The sequence below is a fragment of the Physeter macrocephalus genome, chromosome 6 (assembly GCF_002837175.3).
Source record: "Physeter macrocephalus isolate SW-GA chromosome 6, ASM283717v5, whole genome shotgun sequence".
Lineage (NCBI taxonomy): Eukaryota > Metazoa > Chordata > Mammalia > Artiodactyla > Physeteridae > Physeter > Physeter macrocephalus.
This window is the reverse complement of record NC_041219.1, coordinates 60,150,662-60,178,307: the sequence shown is the minus strand read 5'-3', so window position 1 is coordinate 60,178,307 and position 27,646 is coordinate 60,150,662. Positions and strand designations below refer to the sequence as shown.

The 27,646-nt window shown below is 39.3% G+C and overlaps 2 protein-coding genes across 6 annotated transcripts in view; both read left to right on the top strand.

Annotated features, from left to right (window-relative positions):
- Positions 1 to 14,517, top strand: part of STYK1 (serine/threonine/tyrosine kinase 1) — a 53,850-nt gene extending 39,333 nt beyond the window's left edge. For 3 of the 4 annotated variants that reach the window (XM_028491001.2, XM_007114030.4, XM_028491000.2), the window contains 7 exons: positions 566 to 832; positions 1,771 to 1,952; positions 3,761 to 3,844; positions 7,931 to 8,139; positions 9,917 to 9,957; positions 10,623 to 10,719; positions 12,901 to 14,517. In XM_028491001.2, the coding sequence (XP_028346802.1) occupies positions 566 to 832; positions 1,771 to 1,952; positions 3,761 to 3,844; positions 7,931 to 8,139; positions 9,917 to 9,957; positions 10,623 to 10,719; positions 12,901 to 13,105 (1,085 nt within the window). In that variant the 3' untranslated portion in view covers positions 13,106 to 14,517. Of the gene's footprint in view, positions 1 to 565; positions 833 to 1,770; positions 1,953 to 3,760; positions 3,845 to 7,930; positions 8,140 to 9,916; positions 9,958 to 10,622; positions 10,720 to 11,181; positions 11,343 to 12,900 lie in introns of all 4 variants that reach the window. The other variant, XR_003680252.2, reaches the window with a different exon arrangement.
- Positions 14,518 to 20,760: 6,243 nt separating this feature from the next.
- The window catches only part of MAGOHB (mago homolog B, exon junction complex subunit), a 22,394-nt gene continuing 15,508 nt past the window's right edge, over positions 20,761 to 27,646 (top strand). Inside the window, exons 1-4 of one of the 2 annotated variants that reach the window (XM_028491004.2) lie at positions 20,761 to 21,156; positions 23,328 to 23,386; positions 24,059 to 24,169; positions 26,484 to 26,566. In XM_028491004.2, the coding sequence (XP_028346805.2) occupies positions 21,063 to 21,156; positions 23,328 to 23,386; positions 24,059 to 24,169; positions 26,484 to 26,566 (347 nt within the window). In that variant the 5' untranslated portion in view covers positions 20,761 to 21,062. The remainder of the gene's footprint in view (positions 21,157 to 23,327; positions 23,387 to 24,058; positions 24,170 to 26,483; positions 26,567 to 27,646) is intronic. The other variant, XM_007114034.4, reaches the window with a different exon arrangement.

Genomic DNA, 27,646 nt, shown 5'->3' with positions numbered 1-27,646 from the left:
GAGGCCCGCGTACCGCAAAAAAAAAAAAAAAAAAAAAAGGGGGGGGGGGGAAGTACCAAAAGAATGTTTTGATTGAGACTCTTGGAAATATGGAATAATTTGATTTTGGGGACAGCTTGAGGGAGGAATAACTTTAGCTTAGAGCTGAGTAGTTATCCATACCTACCCTCCACCTTGGGAAGCCGTTTGATTGACTTTAATGATAGTCTCCACTGGCAGTGACCACCACATTTAGGTGTCTGTGGTTTGAACACCTCTTCAGTAACTTCCTTAATTGTTTTCATACTATACTCATACTGCACTGTAATCCTGAGGAAGACTGAAATGAAATGTCATTACCCATTTTGAGAGGTCCATCTTCAGTTGTCTTAGAAGTAATGGGATTATTACATAAATTCTACAAGGTTTGTATGGATGCTGGTTCATAGAGAAGCATCAGAAGGTATCCTCACATTGGCCAGAGAGAAAATTCCTGAAGGGACTCCTTGCCGGTTTGTTCCAGGTTCTGCTTTCTTGGAGTCCCTAGGCTAGGAAAAAGCTTGTTGGTGCCCCCTCTTTGTTTTAGGTGTTGCCCACGTGCCTCCATCTAGGAGCCTAAGCTGGGAAGCAGCAAGACCTGAAGGAAGTGTGTTTGTACCACTTAAGGAGACATCGGTGGAAAGCCTTCTACGAACTTCCACACATGCCCTGGCTAAGCTGCAGGTGCCCCGGGAGCACCTCTCTGAAGTTCTGGAGCAAATCCACAATGGTAGTTTTGGGACCATCTACCGAACCAGGATATATACTGGAGACCCTGATAAGCCCAAGCGTGTTGTCCTCAAGGCTTTAAAAGGTAAAAGGAGAAGTGTTGGACTTCCTTTCCTCTTTTAACTTTTTTTTACCGGGAGCCCTCAACAGTGAATGCTAACAGGCTTTGCAGACGTTAAGATGTTAATCAACAGATAGTTGTGGTCACAACTGGGCACAGAATAAGAAGGGAATAGAAAGTAAAAAGTCGCAACAGAAAGGTTCTTCTTTGGGTCTTTCCCTAGCTCAACCTTGCCTATCAAGGCTGTTAACACTGATTTTTCCATATTAGATATTACTTGAATGAGGATTTTGTGGTTGTTTCTTCATTTTTCTTCACTGTTTTGATAGCTTTTCCAGTTACTGCATTTTTCTTCTTTTTGCTGATACTCATGATATGGACCAGTAATGATGGATACCAAAAAAAGAACAAGGATAGGATTAGCAAGAATATTAATCAAAAGGTCTAGAAGCGGTAGTATTTTAATGTGTGATAATATTTTAATGTGAACAGAACACTTGTCTATTAGGCAGAGGAAAGCCCATCCAGTTCTAAAGACCCACGGTTCTATGTTACCTTTGACAAAAGATCAGTGACATTGAAGATCATCTTCTTTTTTTTTTTTTCCGGTACGCGGGCCTCTCACTGTCGTGGCCTCTCCCGCTGCAGAGCGCAGGCTCCGGACGCGCAGGCTCGGCGGCCACGGCTCACGGGCCCCGCCGCTCCGCGGCATGTGGGATCTTCCCGGACCGGGGCACGAACCCGCGTCCCCTGCATCGGCAGGCGGACTCTCAACCACTGCGCCACCAGGGAAGCCCGAAGATCATCTTCTAATTGATTCTCTTTCTTTTTACTTTGTGTCTACACTCACTCCCCTTTGGAGCCTTGAAATTTATCATCTGAGGTTGCTTCCTGACTTGAACCGCCATTTTGTTGGTGATTCCCTTACTGCTCACTCCCCGTGGTTCTTCTGTCCTCCACAGAACCAGCTGGGCTCCAAGAGGTGCAGGAGTTCTTAGGGCGAATCCAGTTCTATCAGTACCTGGGGAAGCACAAGAACCTGGTACAGCTGGAAGGCTGCTGCACAGAAGGGCTGCCGCTCTATATGGTGTTGGAGGATGTGGCCCAGGGGGACCTGCTCAGCTTTCTCTGGACCTGTCGCCGGGTAAGTGGTAGGGTAGAGGTGTTGGGAAGGAAAGGCTTGACCTGACTTATTAGCTGTTCACATGTCAACTAGCCTGATAAATGACAAATTAGAGCGACATTATAATAGCATAACAGAGTGATTATCACCAACCAATAGAATTTTTAGTGATGATGGAATATCTGCTCTGTCCAATATGGTAGCCACTAATCACATGTGGCTACAGAACCCTTGAAATGAGGCTGATATGATTAAGAAATTGAATTTTCAAATTTATTTAATTTTAAATAATATATGTTTAAATAGGCATATGTGGGTAATGGCTACCATATTGGGCAGTGCAGATTTAGAGAATGGACTTTGGGCTCCATCTCCTACAAGCTATGTGACTTTGGACAAATCACCTCTCTGAGTCTGAGTTTTCGGAATCTGTAAAGTGGGAGTAATAATAAATACTTATTAAAATTCAAGGAAATTACGTCTGTAAAAACATAGTGATTGGTACATATTAAGCACTCAAAATGGTCGCTGTTTTAATGATAATTGCATAACAACCTAACTACTGTTAGTAATAATTTTGTTGTTAGTGTCAAGTATATTTTCCATTCTGTAACATCACCCTAGTGTCCCGAGGCTGAGTTAAGGAGAAATTCAGCCTGCAAGTTTGTGTATCTCCAATTCATATTTTAAAAAATTTAAATGTTCAGAAATGTCCAGGCTAAAGTGCAAGCCCTATTCCTTACCATTTCACCACTTCTCTATCTACTCCTCTTTTTGAAGTGCTCCATGTTTTCCTAGTTAGCTCGTCACTTGCTGATGAACAAAGTTCAATATTAATCAAGCCTCCTAGGTAGGCTGATCATTGTATTACTAAATGTGTATGAAAAAGAGACCTTGTTGACCTCTTCCACCCAGTGATGCAAATAGGACAATGTGCACATCATGAGATTTTAAACTTTTTAAGAGATTATCCATCTGTCACTTGGTCTGTGCCCTAACCTCACTTGTTTCTTTTTATTTTTCAGACTGCATGCCTCTCTATTTCAGATTGTTTTCACATGCTTTTCTCATTACACCAGACTTCTCCCTTTCCCTTCTTTGTAGGGTCAATGGCCACTCACTCTTTGGATCTCGTCAAGAGCTTTCCTTGCTTCTCCAACTGAATGAGCTCTCTTTCCTCCACCATCATATGATCTCTTTTACATTTCTTTCATGGCACTTATAGATATGTAACCATGTATTTATGTATGATTATTTTATTTTGATTCACATGTGTTTGCCACAGTAGAAGCTCCAGAAGGCAGTAGACATATTTATTTTGCTCACTTTTGTATTCTGAGTTCCTAAGATGGAATCTGGCACATAGTAGGCATTCAGTCAAGATGTGTTGAGTTAACGTGCTTAATTAATTTCTCTCTCTCTCTCTCTCTCTCTCTCTCTCTCTCTCTCTCTCTCTCTCTCTCTCACACACACACACACACACACACACACACACACACACACATACACACACATATTCTGCCCTAGGAAAATTGCTGCTTTATCCAATGGATAGTCTTATATATACTTGTCTTTCTTACCTGGTATTCTGTTCTTCCTTCATTCTGCTATTCATCTACATTCTTTACTGTTTTCCTGGTCCAATAAATCATGGTACTTCTCTGCATATCTGAGAATCTCTCATATCATCTGTCCTCGAATCTTATAGTCCTTATATTTTTGTGTATTTTCCTTAGCTTTGATAACTGCATTTAATAATATCTCTGCCCCTATTTTTTCTTTCAGATCTGTTCATGTCATTTTGATATACTGCTTTTTTCTCTATCTAGGATGTGATGACCATGGATGGCCTTCCGTATGACCTCACAGAAAAACAAATATATCACATAGGGAAGCAGGTCCTTTTGGCTGTGGTAAGGCTTGGAGAAATGACAACAGATGGCAGTGATTTTCCTTGTTAGCTTGGTATTTAATGTCATATTTCTCAGTTATGCTCTCAAATGGGGTATATATTATAAAGGAAATCACATGGAAGTTAGGGGACGGAAACTCAAGCACCAATAAATTGTTTTCAATTCTTTCATGAAATTATTTAGATAATATAATTCAGGATTGGTAGTTCTAGGAAGAAAGTAGTCAGTTTAAAGTGTTTTTTAAAATATTTATTTATTTGGTTGCATCGGGTCTTAGTTGTGGCAGGCGGGCTCCTTAGTTGTAGCTCACTGGCTTCTTAGTTGCATTACGTGGGCTTCTTCATTGCAGCAGGTGGGCTCCTTAGTTGCAGCTCGCCAGCTCCTTAGTTGTGGCATGCGAACTCTTAGTTGCGGCATGCATGTGGGATCTAGTTCCCGGACTAGGGATCAAACCCAGGCCCACTGCAGTGGGAGCGCAGAGTCTTAACCACTGTGCCACCAGGGAAGTCCCAATTTAGGGTTTTTAGAAGGAACAGGGAGGTTTCCCTGGTGGCGCAGTGGTTGGGAATCCGCTTGCCAATGCAGGGGACACAGGTTCGAGTCCTGGGAAGATCCCACATGCCACGGAGCAACTAAGCCCGTGCGCCACAATTACCGAGCCTGTGCTCTAGAGCCCGTGAGCCACATCTACTGAGCCTGCATGCCACAACTACTGAAGCCCGTGCGCCTCGAGCCTGTGTTCCCCAACAGGAGACGCCACCGCGATGAGAGGCCTGTGCATTGCAATGAAGAGTAGCCCCTGCTTGCAGCAACTAGAGAAAGCCCAGGCGCAACAATGAAGACCCAACGCAGCCAAAGATAAATATATAAAATAAAAAAATTTATTTTTTTTTAAAAAAGAAGGAACAGGAAGGGTTTTAAAAGGTTTCTCAGTCTTAAAGGTAAAAAACCAGGGCCAAGAGCTGTATGTCCACATACTTCCAGATATATACTAATGAACAGATGTAAAAGGGGAAGCAAGTTGGGAGAAGAAATGGGAATAGAAACTGAATGGGTGAAAGGCTACAGAACCAGAAGGAAGCTTATCATTTATACCTGTAAAACAAGAAATACTAGTTCAGAACATGTTAGGTTGTAGATTTGCTTCGATACTGAATGTGATAGGAATTACAGATACTTTAAAAAGAACAAGGAACAAACAAGTGGAAGAGGAGGAATAAGAAGGGGCAAAGGTGAGAGCATTTCTTTATTTTAAACTAACCTAAATAAACAGGGAAGAGAAAGAACTCAAGGTTTAAGAAAAAAAAAAGTTACCTTTACCAGAATTACTCAGGAAATTTCGATGACTATTGCTATGAAATTATTTAGATAAATGTGTTTAAAATTAGCTATGGAAAATCAGGGCTCTGTGAAGCTACTATTTTAGTATTTGATATATCTTGCCACCTTGAGGTATGAAATATACAAGGGATAGAAATGGAATCAGAGAAAGCTTAGGAAAAAAGAGGTGATGAAGTGAGAAAAAGTTAGTTGAAGTTCTCATGGAGCAAAGGAGAGAGCACATCATACAAATAAATGTTAACTATGGTGTTTGGATGGCCTAGTTGGTATATTTCCTTGATAAAGTTAGAGTATCAGGACAAATGAACTATTTAAAAAACAGAAATAGACTCACAGCATTTGAAAACAAACTTATGATTACCAGAGGGGAGAGGAGGGATAAGTGAGGAGTGTGAGATTAACATACACACACTACTATATATAAAACAGATAAACAACAAGGACCTGCTGTATAGCACAGGGAACTATATTCAGTATCTTGTAATAACCTATAATGGAAAAGAATCTGAAAAAGAATATATAATATGTATATGCGTGTATATATATACATATATATGTATGTGTGTGTGTGTATATATATATATACATATATATCTGAATCACTTTGCTGTACATCTGAAACTAACACAACACTGTAAATCAACTATACTTCAATAAAAAGTTAGGGTATCAGGACAGAGCTTACCTTGTATTCTGAACCCTAATTGCAGGGGTGCCCCATAGAGATGCAGTGATCACACTGAAGCATTCCTCAGAGCCCAAGGTTACCAGTTATAACGCAATATCATACTATTTTTTCTAACTTTTAACAACCTCAAGATCAGTACATTCTTCAATTCTTCTCATTAGAGTATAATATCTTTGCTCTGAGACCTCACCTGAGACAAAAAACCAAAAAACCGAAAAACCAAAAAATCCCTGCTAGTCACTGTTTGCTTCACCATCAGTGACTGGAAATTACCACCTTCCCCTTTTAGTTTTTCACACTATTCTTGTTTAGTAATCATAGACCTCAGTCTCTAGCGCTTCAGTCATGTATAGTTTGTCAGCATCTCTGTATGCCTTGAACACCTTGATGTTGGAGGAAATGATTTCAACACATCAGTGTCATTCAGATGCAGTGGTTCTCAAATGTCTTCTTGGCAGTGCTATAATCATTTTGATACTTCTTAAAAATATAGATTATCAGATTCCTCTTCCTAGATTTTGGTTAGGTAAATCCGGAGAGAAAACTTTATGAATTTATAAATCTCTCAGGCAATTCTGATTTGCAGCCTGGCCTGAAAAGTATTAGTAGAATTTGTAGTAGTTCCTATGAATTAGAATACTGGGTTCTGGTCACTACCACTTAGTACCAGTGTGACCTTATATAATCATTTAGATTTATCTGAAAGTTACTTCCCTAACTCACCTCATCTAGTTATTTTAGGGACAAAATGAGATGATGTAAAACTGTATATAAATTTATTATTATGACACTCAATTTTGCTACGTACATATTACCCAGTTTGGGAGACTGCTGCTAGAAACTTGAAACCTACTCTCCTTCCCCTTTTCTAGCTGGGTCCTATCTGAGAGGAAAATCAGGCCAGGGTCAGGGTCAGGGTAGGGGATTATAATTTCTAAACCCAGTACAAATGTTATTTGGATTATTTGCTCAGTTTGCTAAGCTTTATTTGTTTGTTTTAAAGCAAAGATAGTGTATTTACTAATGTGTCTTCAAAAATATAAGGGTATATCAATGTATCCAAAATGTGTGAATCATTTGTCAAACCCCAGAGAATGTACAATGCGAAGAGTGAACCCTGACATAAACTCTGGACTTCAGTTGAAAATAGTGTATCAGTATCAGTTCATCGGTTGTAACAAATGTATCACACTGATGCTAGTTGTTAATAATAGAGGAAACTATGAAGTGGGAGGGAAGAGATATGGGAGTGCCCTGGATTTTCCACTCAATTTCGCTCTCAACCTAAAACAACTCTTAAAATAAAGTCTTTTAATTTTTTTAAAAAAGGAATGAAGTATTGGTATCAGTATGCTAATCTTAAACACAATGCGAACATGTCGGATTCATTATAAATACTTGGAAGCCGGACTTCCCCGGTTGCGCAGTGGTTAGGAATCTGCCTGCCAATGCAGGGCACACGGGTTCCATCCCTGGTCCAGGAAGATCCCACATGCTGTGGAGCAACTAAGCCCGCATGCCGCAAGAGCCACAACTACTGAGCCCGCGTGCCACAGCTACTGAAGCCCGTGTGCCTAGATCCCGTGCTCTGCAACAAGAGAAGCCACCACAATAAGCCCCTGCTCGCTGCAACTAGAGAAAGTCCGCGTGTAGCAACGAAGATCCAACAGAGCCAAAAATAAATAAATAAAAATTAATTTAAAAATTAATAAATACTTGGAAGCGATATGTCTTGCGGTACGCGGGCCTCTCACCGTTGTGGCCTCTCCCGTTGCGGAGCACAGGCTCCGGACGCGCAGGCTCAGCGGCCATGGTTCACGGGCCCAGCCGCTCCGCGGCACGTGGGATCCTCCCGGACCGGGGCACGAACCCGCGTCCCCTGCATCGGCAGGCGGACTCGCAACCAGTGCGCCACCAGGGAAGCCCGATATGTCATTATTAATGAGGCTTGTTCAGAGTAGAAAATATACTTGTCTTTTCAAGGATTTGTTTCTCTTTATCTGTGACCTAAGCCATGACCTCAGAGAGCTGATCCATCTTTGATTTCATGTTGACAGGAATTTCTCCAGGATAAGCATCTGTTCCATGGGGATGTGGCAGCCAGGAATATCCTGATCCAGTGTGATCTCACTGCTAAGCTCTGCGGACTGGGCCTGGCTTATGAAGTCCACTCCCGAGGGGCCATCTCGTCTACTCGCATCGTACCTCTCAAGTGGCTCGCCCCAGAACGGCTTCTGCTGAGACCAGCTGGCATCAAAGGAGACATGTATGGTTTGTTCCTGCTCTGTGGATTTCTTCCTTTCTTGACCCACGTGTCCTCCAGCTCATGCACATGACTGGGTCTATTGTCAATTCTGTCTCCACATGAAATCTCTACTGAGAAGTCAGACCCTTAAGCAAAAATGTGTGTTATGTGGCAGAGCTCATACCTGGCATCTGCCTGCAATCCTTTTTAGTGCCTTTTGAAGTATTCCCTCTGTGTTAGATTAGAAACCTTAATTAGGAGAGAAAAAAATGAATAGATTATTCATGCTAGTATCTGAGGACTTAATCTGGTGGAATTTTATCTGTTTATCTAGTTTTATCTGAAAGAGGTAGATCCGCTTAATCAAAAGTTTAGTTAAACTAGGACTTATTAAAATAAATACATATGTGTCTGTGTATACTCAATTTATTTTAACTTAAAACATATAAATAGATATTTAATTATCAGTCTTTTGGAGGAGGGCCAAGGGGATAGACCTGCTATGCTACATGAAGTTACGTGTTGTGTTTCTTGTATAAATAGCATCCATAATGAATTATTTTTGAGTTTCAGTTTGGGATGACTCTAATTAGGGTGAGAAACTTGGAAACAATTGTGACGCAATTTGACTACAGACATTTATTGTTAATTTTTTCCCAGTTTTCTACAGTTGTCTCACCCACGCAATTTGACAACACTTTCTTTTTAGCAGCTTGGTTTTATAGAATATTTTCAAAGCATTCAATCTAGTTTTCAGGGAGCTAATGCTTTTGGCATGTATATTTAATCAGCTTACATAATATTTAATTGATTACATAATTACAGTTTCATGTAGGATTGGCATAAACCGGATTGTAAAGAACTGCGATTGACTTTCGGTAGCCATATAACTCAACTGCTCGGAGGAGCACATAAACATAATATAGAACATCTTACTAGCCATGAATGCTATGAGTTGTGGGAGAAATTTAGAACATCAGTTGATGTGGTGAGTCAATTAAGAGACTGCTTTTTTATTTTATTTATTTATTTTTTGGCTGTGCCGCGCAGCATGTGGGAGCTTAGCTCCCCGACCAGGGATCGAACCCGTGCCCCCCTGCAGTGGAAGTGCAGAGTCTTAACCACTGGGCCTCCAGGAAAGTCCTCAGAAGACTGCTTTTTTATTTCATTGCTGCTTCACTGACATCTGCTTTTGAATAGAGGTCTGGGAATAATTAGCTTAACTGGGAAATATTGCTCATTTAATGATGATATTATAGAAGAGTGAAATATACATCTCTTGAATCATATGGCTTAGGCAAATGCCTACTCCAATTATGTATAAAACTTGTTCTGTTAATATTTTTCCTAGGTTTGGGCAATTAGATCTACTGAGGAAATAGTAGATAAATGATAAAACTTGCTTGGCCTTGAGCTAAGAATAAAGGCTAGAATTTCAGCAGGGAGAAATGGAAAGGATGAAAAAGATGCAGAGGGGAATTTCTGTATGTTTGGGTGAATATGTTTGCGTGTTTGCACAAACACTCACAATTTAGCAAATAATGGTAAATATCTATTAATGTGTAATATAGAAAAGAGGAGACATAAATTCAGTACTCAGATAGATTAGATTCTAAGGGGATTGGACAGAAATGCTTTCTAATGGCACTACCTCATTGCTTATTGTTATCAGTCACCCTTGATTCCCTTTCACTGCCTTTGTAATGGGGTTCTTACTGAAGGCCTCTGCTATTTAAGCGAGCTGTCTTTACGAAAGGCAGAAATAGAAATTAAATCCATGGCCTTGTTTCTCTTACAGCTGGTCTTTTGGGATACTGCTCTACGAGATGGTGACTCTAGGTAAGAAGCTTCCCCAAAGTCGTGTGCACCTATACAAAAATATACAAGGATGTTTATTTGGGTGGTGGATGACATTTGCTAGGAGAAGGGGTTTCGGTACAATCTCTGAAGGTTGAACTGAGTTGACATAGAATCCTGATTTTTGAGGTAGTCTTGTAATGTCTTGATTCCCTCCCTCTCTCTCTCCTTCCCTCTTCTGTTTTTAACTTTCTTTTGCTTTCTTTCTTTTTCTTTCCCTCAAGACTTTACCAATTCCATGGGATGTTTTAAAATCCAAGGATTATTCCAAGGATGATCTTGCATAAACATAAAAATTATTGTCTTTAGATTTATTAATCCACTTGATGGAGAAACTATAGCACCTTCTCATGTTTGCGAAGTAGAGGGCAGATCTTATTTCTCACTTTGCTTTATTTTGTTACTTTCCTAAAGACTCAACGTTCTGCTAAGTTATCAGTACCCCCCCCCATCTCTTTTTTTCCAAAATTCTCTAAGCTATATCCTTACCTGATCACCAGGGAGCAATTATATTATATCTATCATTTTTCCTGTGGCTATACTTTTGCAGGTAATTAGCCCAGGTGGATGGAGATAGTGTTAGTTATACTTTATATTCTGAGGACCCTTAAGTTCTCTTACTACTCTCATTCTTTCCATACCAACAGGGGCACCTCCATATCCTGAAGTCCCCCCTACCAGCATCCTACAGCATCTGCAAAGAAGGAAAATCATGAAGAGACCCAGTAGCTGCACACACACCATGTAAATGGTTTTTAAAATCTTTTTTTGCTCTTCATCAGTCGTGTCCCTTTCAAAGTGGCTCAGATGACCCTCACTGTCCTTTATGTGCTAATATAAAACCCTAAACCAAACCTCTGCAGTAAAACACATCTGCTCACATATACGATGTACATGTATGTGTATATCATATGTATGTATGTGTGTATACATACACACACACAAAATATTGAGGCAACCACTGAGTACTATATTAGAAATTTAAGTTTGCTAACATTGTTAAAGCTTAGTTCTTCTGGAAGCTTTTAAAATAGACCAAATCCAATGCAAATACAGTAGTGTTTTATCTATTTAAAGGTCAGTCTCAGTTAGAGACTACTAGCTTCAGTTCCAATATAGTTGTCATAAAATCCATTGCACTACAGTTACTCACTGGTTCCTATTTAATATTTAACTTAAAAACATATCGATTATCTGTTTTCCCAGTTCTACGCATGTTGGAAGCCAACCAAAAGTGGGGGTGAGAAGAAATTTGGCAGGAGAAGGAGGATATCAAATTGTCAGCAGAAAGGGACAGTTGGTGAACTAACGTAGAGGCAGAAAATGGAAAAATTAAAAATTACACTCAGAATTTTATAACCAATAAGGTACAAAAAAAGGTTGTTATAGAACATAAGGTTAAATTATTTTTAAGAAGACAGGCGTTAGTATATTAATATACATTTCTATTAAAGTTGTTGCTATTTTGTAAATTTTTCAGCACTGAAAGGGTAAATTTCCAGCACCTGGGTTTCCCAACATTAAACAGTTACAGCATCAAGCATGTTAAAAATGTTAAATATCATAACTGTTGATATATATTTTTATGTGTATATACACACACATACACACCGTATAGTGATACTGGCTGGGTATACTAGAATGAAGTTGTTGACAAGTATTTCTCATAGGCTTCATGTGTATAAAAGGCTGTCCTTGATCCTGGGGAGAGACATTTAACTGATAAAGTACCTGGTCTTGAAGAAGGATATCAGAAACAACATGAAAATCAACATAACGTTTGAGGCAATAAGTAGAACGGTTAAAAGCTCAGATTCATCTCATAGAGTCAAAAAGACACACGTTCAGTCCTAGTCCGACTACTTTACTGTGCGTTGTTTACTTATCTTAAAATAGGTATAATGATAATCCTACCTCAAACTTATTGTGAGGCTACAATGAAATAATGCATGTTAAGTTTCCCTACCATGCCTTTTATAATAGGTAAGTTCTTGGTAAAACGTTAGCAGTATTATTAAAGTAGCATCTTATACAAAGTCTCATCGTACAACATTAAAGAGTGTGGGAAACACAGTGCATGCTGAGGTTTATAAGGAAAGGAATTGAGACTTAAACCAGTAGGAAAGGATAACATGGAGAGGATATTCAAGGAACTGGGCAGACCATGAGCAAAGACAGAGTTGGGTGTTACTAACCACATCTAGGGCATAGCAAGACACTGACTTGTCAGGAGGAGAGGGCTTCAGTTAGGCAAGAACTATGTGGTAAGAAGCTAGGGGGTGGGTTGTTGACTTTATATGGTGAGCAGTGGTAAATCACTGGAGGTTCTTGGGCAGGAATGAGACTTGATGAAGAGTGTTTGAAAACAGGCTATGTTGTAAATTCTCTAGAAACTGGATTGAAGCAAAGACATTAAAGGTGGTAAGTACTTCTATCTTGATTAAGGCAATTTCCTGGAGAAGCTAAGTAATAAAGGGGGGAAATGACCTGGATTAAAGGAAGGAACCATCTAATTACATTATCTGGAATTAGTATGAATCGTGTTATTCCATACCTTCTTATTTTCCTTGCTGTAATGTAGCTCATACTGGTAGATAAGTTATAGCAAGGGTTTGTAATGATGCACATTAATAACATGTCAGATGAAAACACTTAAGAGTTTTTGGTAATCTAATGGAAAAAAAAAACCGTTCTGTCATACTGATTGTAGTTTAAGAAATATTTAGTCATTCCTTTTATTAAAAGGGTCCTGTTAAGAAGATGATACTAAGAGACTTAGCATTAGGAGGATGAGAAGGAACAGTATTCTCTGGGAAGCATATGGGACACAGCAGTGAGAAGTAGATGAAAGACTCGTAGGTTTCTTTTGTTAAGGTTTGTTAGGAGAGGAGACAGTTTCTCTTGTTTCTCTCGTTTCCCTTTCAGGTACGGTCTCATGAAGTCCTGCTGGCGCTGGCGTGAGGACAGCCGCCCCTCACTTACAGAGCTACACTCACACCTAGAAACTGCTGCTCGAACTGCAAATGACAAGGCCGTGTTGCAAGTACCAGAATTGGTGGTGCCTGAATTGTACGCAGCTGTGGCAGGCGTCAGCGTGGAGAGTCTCTCCTATAGCTATAGCATCCTTTGAAGATCCTGGGGCAGCACACATTTTTGGGAGATCATATACTCTTGGAACCAATTCCTCCAAGAACAGAGAAAAGATTTTCTAGTGGGACATAAAGGAAGGAACGGGACATGGGTCCTGCATCTTCCCCTACACATTTCCCTAGAAACCTGAAATGATGCTAGATGAGGCTGCACACACCACATACCCTCGAGACTGAGAAGTACAGTTTCATTTCTGTTATCCCAGTCCCGAAGATGCAGGGTAGGTGGGATGGACCGTGTCAACGCAAGGGAGGTTTTACGAGTCTGCGGTGTTTGGCGCAGCATGGCACGGATAAGCTGGTCCCTCCCACCACAGGCTGGTTTCCTTTGAAACATGCTTTTATCTAGACTATTATAAGGTCCAGAAAATTGGAATCAAATGAGGGAAGAGAAAGCTGATAAAGAAGTTGATGAGAAGAAAATTGAAGGTTCTACTTGCTCGGGAGTATAGATGAGGACCAAGGTCATCCTTCAGAGAGAAGGGGGAGGAAGGACATACAGGACTTCATTCCTGGTCCATTCATGCAGGGCTGAAGGAGAACCATTAAGGAAGACTTCTGAGCTCCCCCTAAGGTGTATATAGGAGAAATATGGTCCCCTTTGATCTAATTCTGAGGTAGGTGAACCCTGTTGGTACTATTTTAACTAGAAGCTGGAGGGGGTCATTTCATGATTAAGAACATTCAACATGTACTTTTCAACAGTCTGGCTTCCTGGCCCCTATGAGACTAGGGAGACCGAGCCCAGAGGGTCAACTGGGTCGATGATGAATACACTGTGTATTTAATAAATGGGAAATATGGAAATCAAGCAAAAGTGCTTAGTAGGCAAGGACGTCTTTAACTAAGGGCTAGGAAAGGATGTAACCTGAGATGGAAGGATGATAGGTTCCCATTTTCAATCATCCAATGATCTACTGTGAAACTTATTTCATTAAATTCATATTTATTGAGTGAAAGTAGGCTTTTCAGGTTATACAGTTGCCAAAATCATTCCAATAGGGAGGATAACAGTAGATAAATGAAACCTAATGTCAACAGAAAAATTCAAGAGGCAATCTACGTTGTCAGAAAAGGGATTCCTCATGCGTGAAAAGGGGATACTACCTACCTCACCGGGTTGTCATGAGGATTGAATGACAGTATATATTTGTACCGTATCTGGCACATACTATGTGCTCAATAAATGTTAATTTCCTTACTCTCATCCTTACTAGCCTAGACTCTTTCATATCTTTTTCATTTAACACCTACGGTGGCCAAGAAGAGAACCTCAGTCTGTCAGTCACACTGCAAGGGAGGACACGCTTAAAGATGATGGTACGGTTCAAATACCACTTGACTAAAATGAGGAAGTCATAATTTTTGTGTGAGCATCTGGATGATGACATCTCCTACTGGTTCAAAATACTGGAAATATCATGACCATGACGGTTCAGTTGAACATGTGGTCTGTGATCTTAAACAATACCTTGGATACTCTAGAAGGACATCCAAGGCTGCTATAGGAAAATGACTGGCCGTTGAAAAACTTGCAGAAGTTAGAATCCTGATGGAGTCATGATGAGTCGCCCAACTGAATAATGATTCTTGCACCTCTAGGAATACCACAGTGACTAGACAGAATTTAAATGCGTGGTAAGCAGCCATAGGGAGAAGGGAGGAAGAATGGCTCAGCACAAAATGATGAAGTCCTATGGAATCTCATCGTTCTCAGCTGTTCATTTAAGTCAAATTTACAAAATATTTATTTATTTATTCAACTATTTTCAAAGAATAGAGTGTTAAGGCCAACTGTGCCAGACGCTGTGCTAGGTGTTGGATAAAAGAAACGGAGAGCTTTGGCTTACAGTCTAGAAAGCAAGAGACACTATATACACATTTATGTGGGTATTTGTTAATTACAATTGTGATAAGTGCTGTGAAGAAAAAGTATAGGCTAGTAGAAGGGAGTATAAAATGGGGACCTCCCTGAAAAAAATGGCATTTAGACTGAGACCTTAGGGATGGGTGAGCAAGCCTGACAGTGAAGAGGAGAGACTTCCAGTTGAAGGATTATGTATGTGAAAACTCTGAGGCAAGAAAAAACTCAGTCTGAGGAACTGCAAGGAGGCTGGTGGGAGGGAGGGATAGTGAAGCGGGAGGAGAGCGGTGCGTGATGAAACGGACCATTGCTCTTTCACGCTGTTTTTTTTTTTTTTTTTTTGCAAGGGAAATAATGAATTCACCTTTACCAATGATATTCAAAATAGCACTCGACGCTCATCCATCGGGGTAAATTAGGAATAATAAAAATCAACTCTACCAACAGTCTGGGAATAGATCAGATGATCCAAGAGGGAATACTTCTCAGAATCCCCACCATGTACAAAAATAGACTCAAGGGCTTCCCCGGTGGCGCAGTGGTTGCGCGTCCGCCTGCCGATGCAGGGGAACCGGGTTCGCGCCCCGGTCCGGGAGGATCCCACGTGCCGCGGAGCGGCTGGGCCCGTGAGCCATGGCCGCCGAGCCTGCGCGTCCGGAGCCTGTGCTCCGCAACGGGAGAGGCCACGGCAGTGTTAGGCCCGCATACCACAAAAAAAAAAAAAAATAGACTCAATGGAAAAGAGTAGCTTTTAAAATATGTAAGAGGAAAAAAATATTAATCCTACAAATAGTTATTCATTGTATACCACATACGAAGCTCAAAGTTAGCTTCTATGGAAGAAATAAAGACAAATCCTGAATGACTCAAGCCCTCAAGTCACTTATTTGGTAGTAAATTGGTGCCCCTCATTTTTTTTTATTACATATCTTTATTAGGAAAAATATTTTGAGCACTCAACCCTAATAAAATTACATAATTTATATATAGATGTAAAATATACACAGTATAAAATAAATGCAATATAAATTAAAATTGGTAAAAGAAATATTTTTTAATTTTATTGGAGTAGAGTTGCTTGAAATAAATCTTATTTTTAAAATATTTTGCTAATTGTCTCACATTGTATGTTAATGTTTGTTTTGGTAGGAGGCAAAGAAGCAGACAATTGTTATTTTAAACTTTGTTTTTCTGAATATAGGTCTGGAACACTGGATAGAGTAATTGTTTATTTAGAGGAAACTGGGTCTTTCCCTCACTTGTCCAGCCTTTTTCCAAAGGAGAATTATATTTCTGGCATCTTTGACTTATCAGCCATAGCAGGTATTCCCAAGCTAATGAATGGAAAAAAGAATGAAAATATTTACCATTTAATCAAGTTGAATCCGGGTTAGGGTTTGTTTTATTGTTTTGATTCCCTCCTCTCCCAGTCTTGCTTTTCCAATTTATGCTTTATGGTTAAAAAAAAATTGCAAAATAGCTAGGAACTGAGGAAATGCCCACCTGGAAACCACGTCTCATTGAAACTTGACAATGTAATTCAACTTAGAATAGTCTGAACCAGTAGTCCTCAAATCATGTTTGTGCACAACACTAGTTTTAGGTATTTTCTATTAAAATTGAATAATATTTTTCACCATGCTAAAGAAAAAGTTAGTGATAGTATCTTCTAAATCTTAACCTTGCTGTAACAACCGTTGTTAAATTTTTGCTCTACCATGACTCATTTAAACAAATAAATGTGTATCAAATACAATAGAAGACTGGGAGAATCACCTGTTATGCTTAATTTAGCAGACTGGTTTTACTTGTATTGGAAATAAGAATTAGTGGTTATGCTATGTGTTAGAAGCATATAATATTGTCATATGCTCGATAAATTATTCGTCTGAATAATGGAATTGAATATATCATGTAATAATCTAGCAATAGCTTCAAGTGCTCACCATATATGACCATATTTGAGAAACAATGGTGTGGAAGTTTTGGTGTTTCTGCATGATGGTGGTTTTCTCATTAAAAAAAGTAACTCCACTGAGTGGTTTAAAACAGGGGTCCCCAACCCCTGGGGGGGGCGGTTCCTGTTAAGAACAGGGCCGCACAGCAGGAGGTGAGCAGCCGGGGAGCGAGCGAAGCTTCATCTGCCACTCCCCATCGCTCCCCATCGCTCCGCACTGCTCCCCACCACTTCCCATCGCTCCCCACCGCTCCCCATCGCTCCCCATCGCTCCCCATCGCTCCCCACCGCTCCCGACCGCTCCCCACCGCTCGCATTACCGCCTGACCATCCCCCTAACCCCACATCCATGCAAAAGCTGTCTTCCACAAAACCAGTCCCTGGTGCCAAAAAGGTTGGGGACCGCTGGTTTAAAAGACATATATGGTTAAAACAGAGAAGTCTACTACAGAAGGGAAGAGAGAAAGGTGGGTGGATGGAATGAAGACTGAAATAGACCATAGTCATTCTGACATTTAAAAACATTTCAATTACCTTAGAATATTTTGTTGGACCATATAATATTCTTGATTTACTACTCTGATCCATTTAATGTAATGAGCTAGCCCTAACAGTTTTTGTCTGTAAATACAAAATCAAAACTATTCAAAAGCTACTGATAAAATAAAGAAAACAAATGAAAACAACAACTATCTTTGGGCTTGCCTGGTGGCGCAGTGGTTAAGAATCCGCCTGCCAATGCAGGGGACACGGGTTCAAACCCTGGTCCGGGAAGATCCCACATGCCGAGGAGCAACTAAGCCCGTGCGCCACAACTACTGAGGCTGCGCTCTAGAGCCCGCAAGCCACAACTACTGAGCCGACGAGCCACAACAACTGAAGCCCATGCGCCTAGTGCCTGTGCTCTGCAACAAGAGAAGTCACCGCAATGAGAAGCCTGCGCACAGCAACAAACAGTAGCCCCTGCTCGCCACAACTAGAGAAAGCCTGCGCACAGCAACGAAGACCCAATGCAGCCAAATAAATAAATAAATAAAAATTAAAAAACGTAACTATCTTCTCTAGTTATCACAAGAAAATCAGAACATATTTCTGGAAATTGTAAGTAGGAATGATTTGATACTTTTAAATAATGGGGCAAAAGGCAAAAGAGGTGTGAGGACAGAGCAGACATGAGAGATCAAAAGAAGAGAGAATTTTAGACACAGGAAACATCAGAATATTTTAAAAGACGAAATTAACACTTAGAAGAAATCATCATCTCTGACCCTAGCGCTCTGACTTGATTCGTCCTCATGAAGTTGAAAGCAATAAACTTAAAAACTTTAATGGGAAATCATTATTTTATCAATTAATAATGTGTATTTGATTAAATCATTAAGCCTTCATTTCAGCTGGAGTTGGAAAATAAAACGTTTATTTCTTAATTACTTCACAAGGGTTTTTGAAGCTAACCAGAGAGATTGCATTAGCAAAGGCAGAAATAGTTCTTCATTTGGCTTCATTTAAGCAGCCCAAACATTTATTTTTATAAATAAACTATGCTGTTACCAGTAAGTATGTCCTAATTTGAAGCCTACAGCCATTGAGATTGAGATTTCTCAATGTTCCAAAAATATTTTCTCTGTTTCCAGCCCATGTAAAAGCATATAAAATGGTTCTTATATAACTTTAGTGTCCAAAATGATAGCCACTAGACATGTCTGGCTATTTAAATATTAAGTTCACACAAATTAAATAATATTTAAAAATAAAAATTCAGTTCCTCAGTCTCGCTAGCCACATTTCAAGTGCTCAATAGCCATTCAGAAAGTTTCCATAGCTCTGGTGTATAACATCCAAGAAGATCACAATACACAAATGCTTTATCACTTTCCAATCTTTACGGTGAAACAAGAGACGTACAGTTTGGCTTTTTTGCTGTTGTTGTTGTTAATTATAGGAAGGATTAAGTAAGTATATTTTCACATTGCATCTTAAAAACAGATAGGGTTAGAGAGGATTAGTGTTGAGCTCAGATGTCTTTTTAGGGGATAAAGACAGTAATTGGTTACAGATAAAAATCTTAACCCTGTGCATACCATAAGCTCTATTTACACAGTCACAGATCTGGTACCTGTAGCTCTACTTAGGTAAGCGTGAACACTTGGCACATTTGCCAAAAATGGGAAGGAAATGCACTAGGAAATCCAAAGATTGCAGGAGCCTCCCTACAAAAAGCAAATGGATTACTGCCTATATTTTCAGAGATATTATGGAATATTATGATCAAGTTTCTGTGGATTATTTTTGTGGTAAGTACAGTGACTGACGTATCCCAGTTTGCCTGGGAAGTTCCAGGTTTTAAGACTGAAAGTCCCACATCCTAGGAAACTCCTTGGTCCTGGGCAAACTGGAATGGTTCATCACCCTAGTGATGAGGGATGGTGCTTTATGTTTCTTGTATATTTTCCATAATGGCAGCCTAATTATTCGAATATTCCAAATTATTGGAACTGAATAGTTTTTCTATATTAACATTTATACAATGGTTAATATAGTTTTCTATATTGACAGTTATACAATTACTAATACAGACTCAACGTAACCTGCCCAGTCTGCTTTTCCGGTTATTCCACTTCCATGAACTTTGTGTTCTAATTATACTGAAATTCTTGGCTTTCCCAAGGCAAGCGTTGTAACACGACTGCACCTTTGCTCAGGCTATTTGCTTTTCCATTCCTCTGAACATATACTGAATTTATCCAACAAGGTCCAATTCAAATAGCACATCTTGTCACAAGCCTTCTCTGGTACTTCCCCTTTCTTCAACTTCCCCAATAAAGTGACTTGTGTCCTCTGCTGTATTACCAGCATTAAAAAAATTTTTTTTCCTTATAGCATTTGCTTCCTTGGGCTAATATGTGTCTATATGTTTGTTTTCTAGACTACAAGTGCAAAGGGCTCTTTTTTAATTACCAGTGCCCAACAATTGCTGGCATGTAGGAAATGCCCGTTATAACTCATTATATAATGTTTTATAAATTCTAAATCTTATTTTACATGCATTATCTCATCTGATCTTTTCAACAGTTCTTTGAGCTTGACAAAGTTGATTGTAGTCTATTCATTTGGCTGACGAATAAACAGGCTTAGAGATAGCGTCTTAACCACGGTTAGGTAGAGATACGTGATGGGAACGAATCCCAGGTCTTCTGACTGCCACTCTTTCTACCAAATCCCACTGAAGGTTAAAGATCATCCAACAGGCAGGATTATTCTGTGTGTTGGTAAAAGAAAGGTAATGAATAATATCTGAACAATAGGCTTTGTGTAAAGCTGCCTTTCCCCATCCTTCAAAACCTATCCTAGATGAGCACACCTTCCCTTTCCCCGTGTAATTCTATCTGGTAAGAAACGCGGGCTAAACCATTTGATCTTAAGTCAAGTTGCCAAAACTCCAGAGGCCACTAGAGAGTAACCCTTACTGAATAAGTTTTACTATTAAAAGGAATTCTTTTATACCATGACTGCCAGAGATTTTTCAGTTTCAACGTGCCTTTCAAAATTTCAGACCTCCTGTCTGATGAATTCTTTTTACTTTGTCTCTGCTACTGGCTTCTAGGTGTCGGATAACTAGCCATCATTGTCCGAAGGGGAAAGGCCCGTGTTAGGAATCTAGCAGGAGAAAGGTTTGTGTTCGCGATGTGCCATTCTGATTCTGGGCTTTCTCTTTCCTCACTCCACGAATCAGGAGAATAAGGCCACACCCAGCTCACGGATGCCGCGAGAATTAGAGAGACCCGGCAAGTCAGAGCTACTGGCAAACCTTAGTTCCAAGCCCATAACAAATGCTCTCATATTTTCACACATCTGTGCTTTCCTAATAGAATATGATCTACTGAATTTTGAAAATAATATGCTTCCAACCTAGTAAAGCAAAGTTCAGGTCGCTGCCGCCCACGCCCTTCTCGCGCGCCTCCAGGTCTCTCACTCGAGTCTCCACCCACCCGCCTTCCTCTGGGGTCGCGGGAGGCTGAAAGGCCGCAGTGACGCGTTTATCCTGGGCGGGTTACGTCACTGCCAGGCGTCCGGCGGCTCGTCGGCTGGGCCTTCGGCGGGCTTTTCGGGAACAAGGATGGCTATGGCCAGCGATTTCTACCTGCGCTACTATGTAGGGCACAAGGGCAAGTTTGGACACGAGTTTCTGGAATTTGAGTTTCGGCCGGACGGTGAGCAGAAAAGCGGCCGCGGCAACGAAGCGCGGTGCCGAGCAGGGGGAAGCGAGGTGGAGAGGCCGCGGAGGAGTTGGGGGGGTGGGCGCGCCTCCGCGGGCTCGCGAGTGTGCAGTAGGGCCGAGGAGCTTAAGGAAAATAGGAAGCGTACATTGGCCTTGTGAATAAAAAGAGTAAATTGGTGTCAGTTAATTCAGAAAAGCCGATCCTGCCAGATGGTAAAGTTCAGAATCCTAGCATCGGTTCACCGGAAGGGACCTTAAAGGCCGTCTAGTTTGTCGACCTAATACTTGAACGTTTGTGAGAACATCTCCACGGGGTGGACGCATGGATGCTTAAAATCTTCCGGTGAACAGTAAATTTCGGACTGCCCATTCATCTTTTTTATTCATTCAGGCGCTGTATGGAAGGCAAAATGTCGAGAAAAACGAATGAGGCCTGCTCTGAAGCGGGGAGCCCCACGTGTAGAAAAATGAGTGTAATGACGTGTTTGGGGTGCCTAAATACAGTTGTTCCCTATAGGATGCATTAAGACTATAAAGAAGGGGCGTGGTTAGTTCTACATGAAAGAGTCGGCAGTCTTTTTAGAGAAGGTGACAGTTGAGGTGAGTCTTGAAACGAGAGTAGATTTTTTTTCTTGGTCTCTGAGGGGAAAAAAAGAGTCAGACTGCTGAGAGCCCTGTCAGGTGAAACTGCCTTCTGCCCAGGGAAAGTGCAGCAAATTCTGTCTTTGGACAGCTCTGATTCTCTTTAGATGGTTGTACTGTATATTGAATTCTTATTGTAACAACGACAGTCCAACTGCATAGACTTTTCTTTTTTGAATGCATATTATGTGCTGGGTAACATGTAAAAACAGAAATTCAAGGGAGAGTAGTGCATAAGACTCTTTAATTCCCCTCAAGGAGTTATACCTGGGTGGGTGACATAGACATGAAACTAACTGTAAGGCAGTATTATAGATATTAAGTGCTGTGTTCATGCTTTGGACAAAGTTCTGTGAAGGCATGAAAGAAAAATTAGGGGAGGATCACATATTAGGAAAGGGGAAGAACATGGCACATTTCATACAGAAGTCAGGGTAACTTCGGCTCTGCAATTATTTAGAAACCTTAATCACCTTACTCTCCCTGGTTCTCCCCAAGTCTTTTCTAAATTTAGCTAAGGAGCCAAATTTACCTGAATTCTCCATCTGTTCTTTCTTTGTGTGATACTGTTTTCAGGGCCTTTGCCTGTGAACAACTTTAAGCTTGTCTGTATCACTTTTAGCCAGTCACATAAATTAAGTAGTCTAAGATTATCAGGGAAATTTCATTCCAGAACACTGGTTCTCATCTGCCACCACACCATTCCACAACCTTGCCATAAGTAATGATGAGTCCCAAAGACAGTGATTCCTAAGGGGTTCTCCTCATTAGGGTACCCTGTCATTTTAGAGGATCAGGATGATATTACCTCTGTATCTGGGCAACTGACTAGCCGTGAGGAGAAGCATGCATTAGAGAATACATCAAAATTAAATGTAGATTAGGTAACGAACTGGTCAGTTTTTATTCAGAAGATATGGTTTGTGTGCTTCTTAATTACAATTCTAAAACAGTATCATTGCCATAATACATTAATTTGAAGGAAAATAATTAAAAGAACATTTTGGAGTAGTGGGGAAAGCATGTGTATTGGAAGAAGGTAAATCTAGGTCTGAATCTTGTGTGACCCTGGGCAAGTTACTTAACTCTGTTTTCTCAACTATGAATAGGTGAGAGAATAAAACATACTTTTTAGGGTTGTTTTACAGATTCGATTAAATGTTCTGGGGGAACTCAGCACCAATAAGACATGTAATGTAAACTTTAGAAGAAATGTTAGTTCCTTTTTCAGATTCCCTGTCTAGATCATGACATAGCTTAAGAAAATGGGCCTTGAAAATGACCCTCCCATCATATGGAATTGTATTGAAGGCATGGAGTTTAAAAAGTTGACTGGCTTCAACTTCAGCCAACTTAACAGCAAATACATGTTCAGCATTGATCTTATGCCAGGAGGGAGGAGATATTAATAAAAGTAGGAGTATAAAATGGTTTTTACCTTCAAAATTGCTTACGATGTCATTTCTTTATATTTTAGCAGTTTTTGCTGTTATAGATTGAATTTTTTTCCACTTCCCACAGGAAAACTTAGATATGCTAACAACAGCAATTATAAAAACGATGTCATGATCAGAAAGGAGGTAAGTTTTTTACAGATGTGTAATTTTTTACATTAAGCCTGTTTCCCTCATGTCTGTGTTTTTATTTACATATTTAAAGTACATCTAAGGCTGTAAAGAAGAAGCCAATGTATAGATTGAAAAAGGCTTCTAATTGTAGCATCTGTAACAACAAAAGAAGCAATCTGAATATATTAAGTTGTAGTCCCACATTCAAGTGTATCATTTAATTCATTTTGTAATTAACTTTGTCTTTTTACTCTATTCATTATTTAAAACTAATTGATAATTATGTTTTAAACACAGTATGAATTCTAAATGAAAGTCTCAAAAGTTAGGTATAAAAAAAAGTTCAAAGCACCAACTGTGATGTGTATTTGTCACTGTTCACCTCCTAGATTTTGTGTTGATCACTCAGAGGTATTTGAGTCCTGTGTTACAAAGGCAGAATACAATGTTTTAAGATGGGGCTGGTGTTGAGAAGAGGGAAAAATGTGTTTTAAAGGAAAGGGCAGAAGAGTGAAGAAAAATCATAAGAATGATTCTTTCCCATCTTGTACTTTTAGAATCAGAATTAAATTTTTCCTTAATATTCTATTTGAATACTCAGGGTTTGTAACTCTGTTTTATTATTGCCTTCTGAGTTGTGTCGAGAAATAGAGAGACACTGAAATTTTTATAACTTGTTTTCAGGCTTATGTACACAAGAGTGTAATGGAAGAACTGAAGAGAATTATTGATGACAGTGAAATTACAAAAGAAGATGATGCTTTGTGGCCCCCCCCTGACAGGGTTGGCCGGCAGGTTTGTATTTAATAATTCTTTAAATGCATAAATACTAAAAATTGTTAATATAATTGTTATGTTTCTCCTTGTTTATTTAGAATAGCTCCTCATTGAGTCTTGGTTTTTCCATTTAGTAGGCACCTGGTAAATACTTTATAAATTTATTTCACTTTGCATCATTTTCTGTGCTACTGCCTAGTAGTAAAGGAGTCAGTTTAGACATCTTTCTGAACAGTCTTCTCTGCAGCCACCCCAGCTAAAGTTAAGATGTTTTCACAATGTTATGAATAATTGCTATTATTGGTTAATTACTTTTATTCGGAAATAAAAATAGATAGGATAAAACACAAGTGTTTGTTAAATTTGAGAATTAGAATTCTCATTGACTACATAAAATTCACTTTCGCCAGATTTATAACTTTGAACGTTCTTACTTGCATCTTTATGCCCCAGAGAGTGATTTGATTGGTTTCTTTGTTCCAACTGACCGTTGCCTTTGCCTCTCATATTCCCTTCAGAAAAATCGATGGGCTGCTGAAGAGCTCTGAAGGCCTAATTTCACTCTGTAGAAAGCCAGTTTGATTTCTGAATTGGGTGTTTTCACCTGTTGGAGAAATGACATATGACCCCAGGAGGAAGAAACATTTAATCTCGCTTTTGTATATTCCCGAGGATTATACTGTATAACAACTTCTTTGACTAGAAGAAAATGTGGCGAAATCTAATAGATGCTGACTCTCTTGTAGCAGTAACTTAACACTTCCCTTTAAAGAAATATTATTTAGGAAAGCGAAGGTAATAGTTAACAGTATTTATTTTATGCACTGCAAACACTTTTAAGAAGTAAATTTAGATCTGTTTGTTTTATACATATATACGTTTGCATTAAAAACAGCAACAAACTTTTTATTATCTCTTAGACTCAGGGAGAGAACAGTTTTCATCTCCCCACTTGATGATGTGTTCGTGTGTTTTGGTTAGCGGGGAGGATTACTCATGCTCCAGAAACTGTCTGTTGGATCTTTAAGTCAAAGATTTTACGATTGTTTGAGAGTCTTATTTAATTCTCCATTTTGTGTGTGCCATAAACTGTGTATGATTAGATTTTCTGCTCAGATACGTAGGTAGGAGTGTCTTTAAGGTCATCTGTTAATTTAAACTGAAAAATCACTACAGACATAGCCTCTTACTTTTTCATTTTAGATTTGCAGATAAAATATGGAGAAAAATTTATACTTAATTTTCGCACACTAGAAATGTCTATATTATGTTATATTTGTTTTACTAGTTCTTAATTTTAATTGTTTTGTGAAGTCAAAAGAGTATGAATCTCTCAGTCTTACAGTCCAGGATTCAGATATTAGTACTATCACTTACTAGTGGTTCTACGCCAACAGTTTTTTTCCCTCTGTTTTATGAGTCTTGGATTTCCCGTTTGTAAAATTAGACAAATAAAGCTGACCTGAAGAAGGGTAGGCTTTATTAGTCCAATTTTAGGGATTACAGAGAATGTTTGTAAAGTCCCTAGCACCAGGCCTGACACATAGTGGGTGCTAAGTAGTGCTGTTATTAATATTATGCAGTTTATTTGTAGAGCCTGGTAGAAAGGGTAAATGTGTTTGTATTTATTATATTAAAAATAGGCTTATACCCATATTACTAGTTTTACTCACATTATAAGAAACATTTCTGTGTTACTCGTAAGTATATCATTCGTTTGATAGCATAATCTTTTTGAGATCTCTGGAAAGCAATTCTTTTTTCTTTCTCTTTTTTTCATGATTTCTCTCTTTTTTTTAACATCTACATTTCTTTCTATTTATTTATTTATGGCTGCGCTAGGTCTTCGTTGCTGCACATGGGCTTTCTCTAGGTGCGGCGAGCAGGGGCTACTTTTCGTTGTGGTTCACGGGCTTCACATTGCTGTGGCTTCTCTTGTTGCGGAGCACAGGCTCTGGGTGCGCGGGCTTCAGTAGTTGTGGCACATGGGCTTAGTTGGTCCACGGCATGTGGGATCTTCCTGGACCAGGGCTCGAACCCGTGTCCCCTGCATTGGCAGACGGATTCTTAACCACTGCGCCACCAGAGAAGTCCCTGGAAAGCAATTCTTGATTCATCCTAATATTGGGGACACCTGAGGAGCTGATGAGGTTTTTAATTTTACATAGTTTATAGCTAACAAGTCGTTTCATTTTTGGTTTTTTTTTTTTTCCTCCTCTGTGATGGCTAGAAAACTTGCAGCTAAAATTGGGACTTCTTGGTAGAGAGAATACATATATCTTGTGGGATGGATTTTTATATTAACTACATTTCTCTGTTTTATTTTTTTCAGGAGCTTGAAATTGTAATTGGAGATGAACACATTTCTTTTACCACATCAAAAATAGGTTCTCTTATTGATGTTAATCAGTCAAAGTGAGTATGTTAAAGCATTTTGACTAAATTGACATAATTTATTAGAGGGGCTCATTTTAAAACTATAGCCAGTTTGGTAAGATTATTTTAATTGCATCCTGTATCAGTTTATTATGTATGTGTAATCCTCATTTTTATAGTAGTGAAGACTTGTTATCAAAGAAGTTAGTGGTATATTTTACTGATTGCCAAAAATAATCTTAATCTGGACACAGCGTCAAAAAATTTAAAAGAAATCCTTATTGGATTTATCAGCCTTATTAGTCCCATATAACATCATTCTCCTCCTTGGATTTAATACTTGAAAGAAATGGAAAAAGCCCCAGTATAGCTTAAGTATGGCTTGAGCTACCTGTGTCTTCACAGGCTCTGTAAGTGTGGTACCACATACCATTGTCTGAAAAATCTCCCTGCCTCCAATTATTTCTTTCCACTCTTTCCCCTCAAAATGTTCTTGTAGTGTCTTTTTCCTGTCCCCCTAAATTGTAATAACTTATTTGTTTGCTTAATTGGTTTCAGTGTAAGCTCCCTGAGAACCTTCCCATATCTCAAAGTTAGTGCAATGCCTGGCACACAATAGGTGCTTTCTAATTTATAGAGAAAAGGAGAAAGGAATTAATGCATAACTACTGGATACAAAAGGCCATGTTCATATATGAAGACTGGCGAGATACTTTTAAACTATCACATCTATTTTCCCATAGTTGGTGAGGATGTGGCATTTGTATCCTACTGGAATTGTAAATTGATACAGTGTTTTTTGGAAAGCAGTTTGATAATATGCATCAAAAGCTGTTAATATTTTTCATTTATCTTTGTCCAGCTGATTTCATTTCTGAGCATCCATCTATCCTGGGAAATACTCTGAAATAATGAAAAAACTTTATTATTCATAAAGATGTTCATTAAAACCTTAGTGATAATTGGAAAAAAATCCAAATGCTAACAAGGAGAGAATTGCTAAATTAATTAAAAATTATTTGTGAATTTTTAAAAAATGTAATGGAAAAAGTAATGTTTAAAAGGCCACAGTAGGGCTTCCCTGGTGGCGCAGTGGTTGCGCGTCCGCCTGCCGATGCA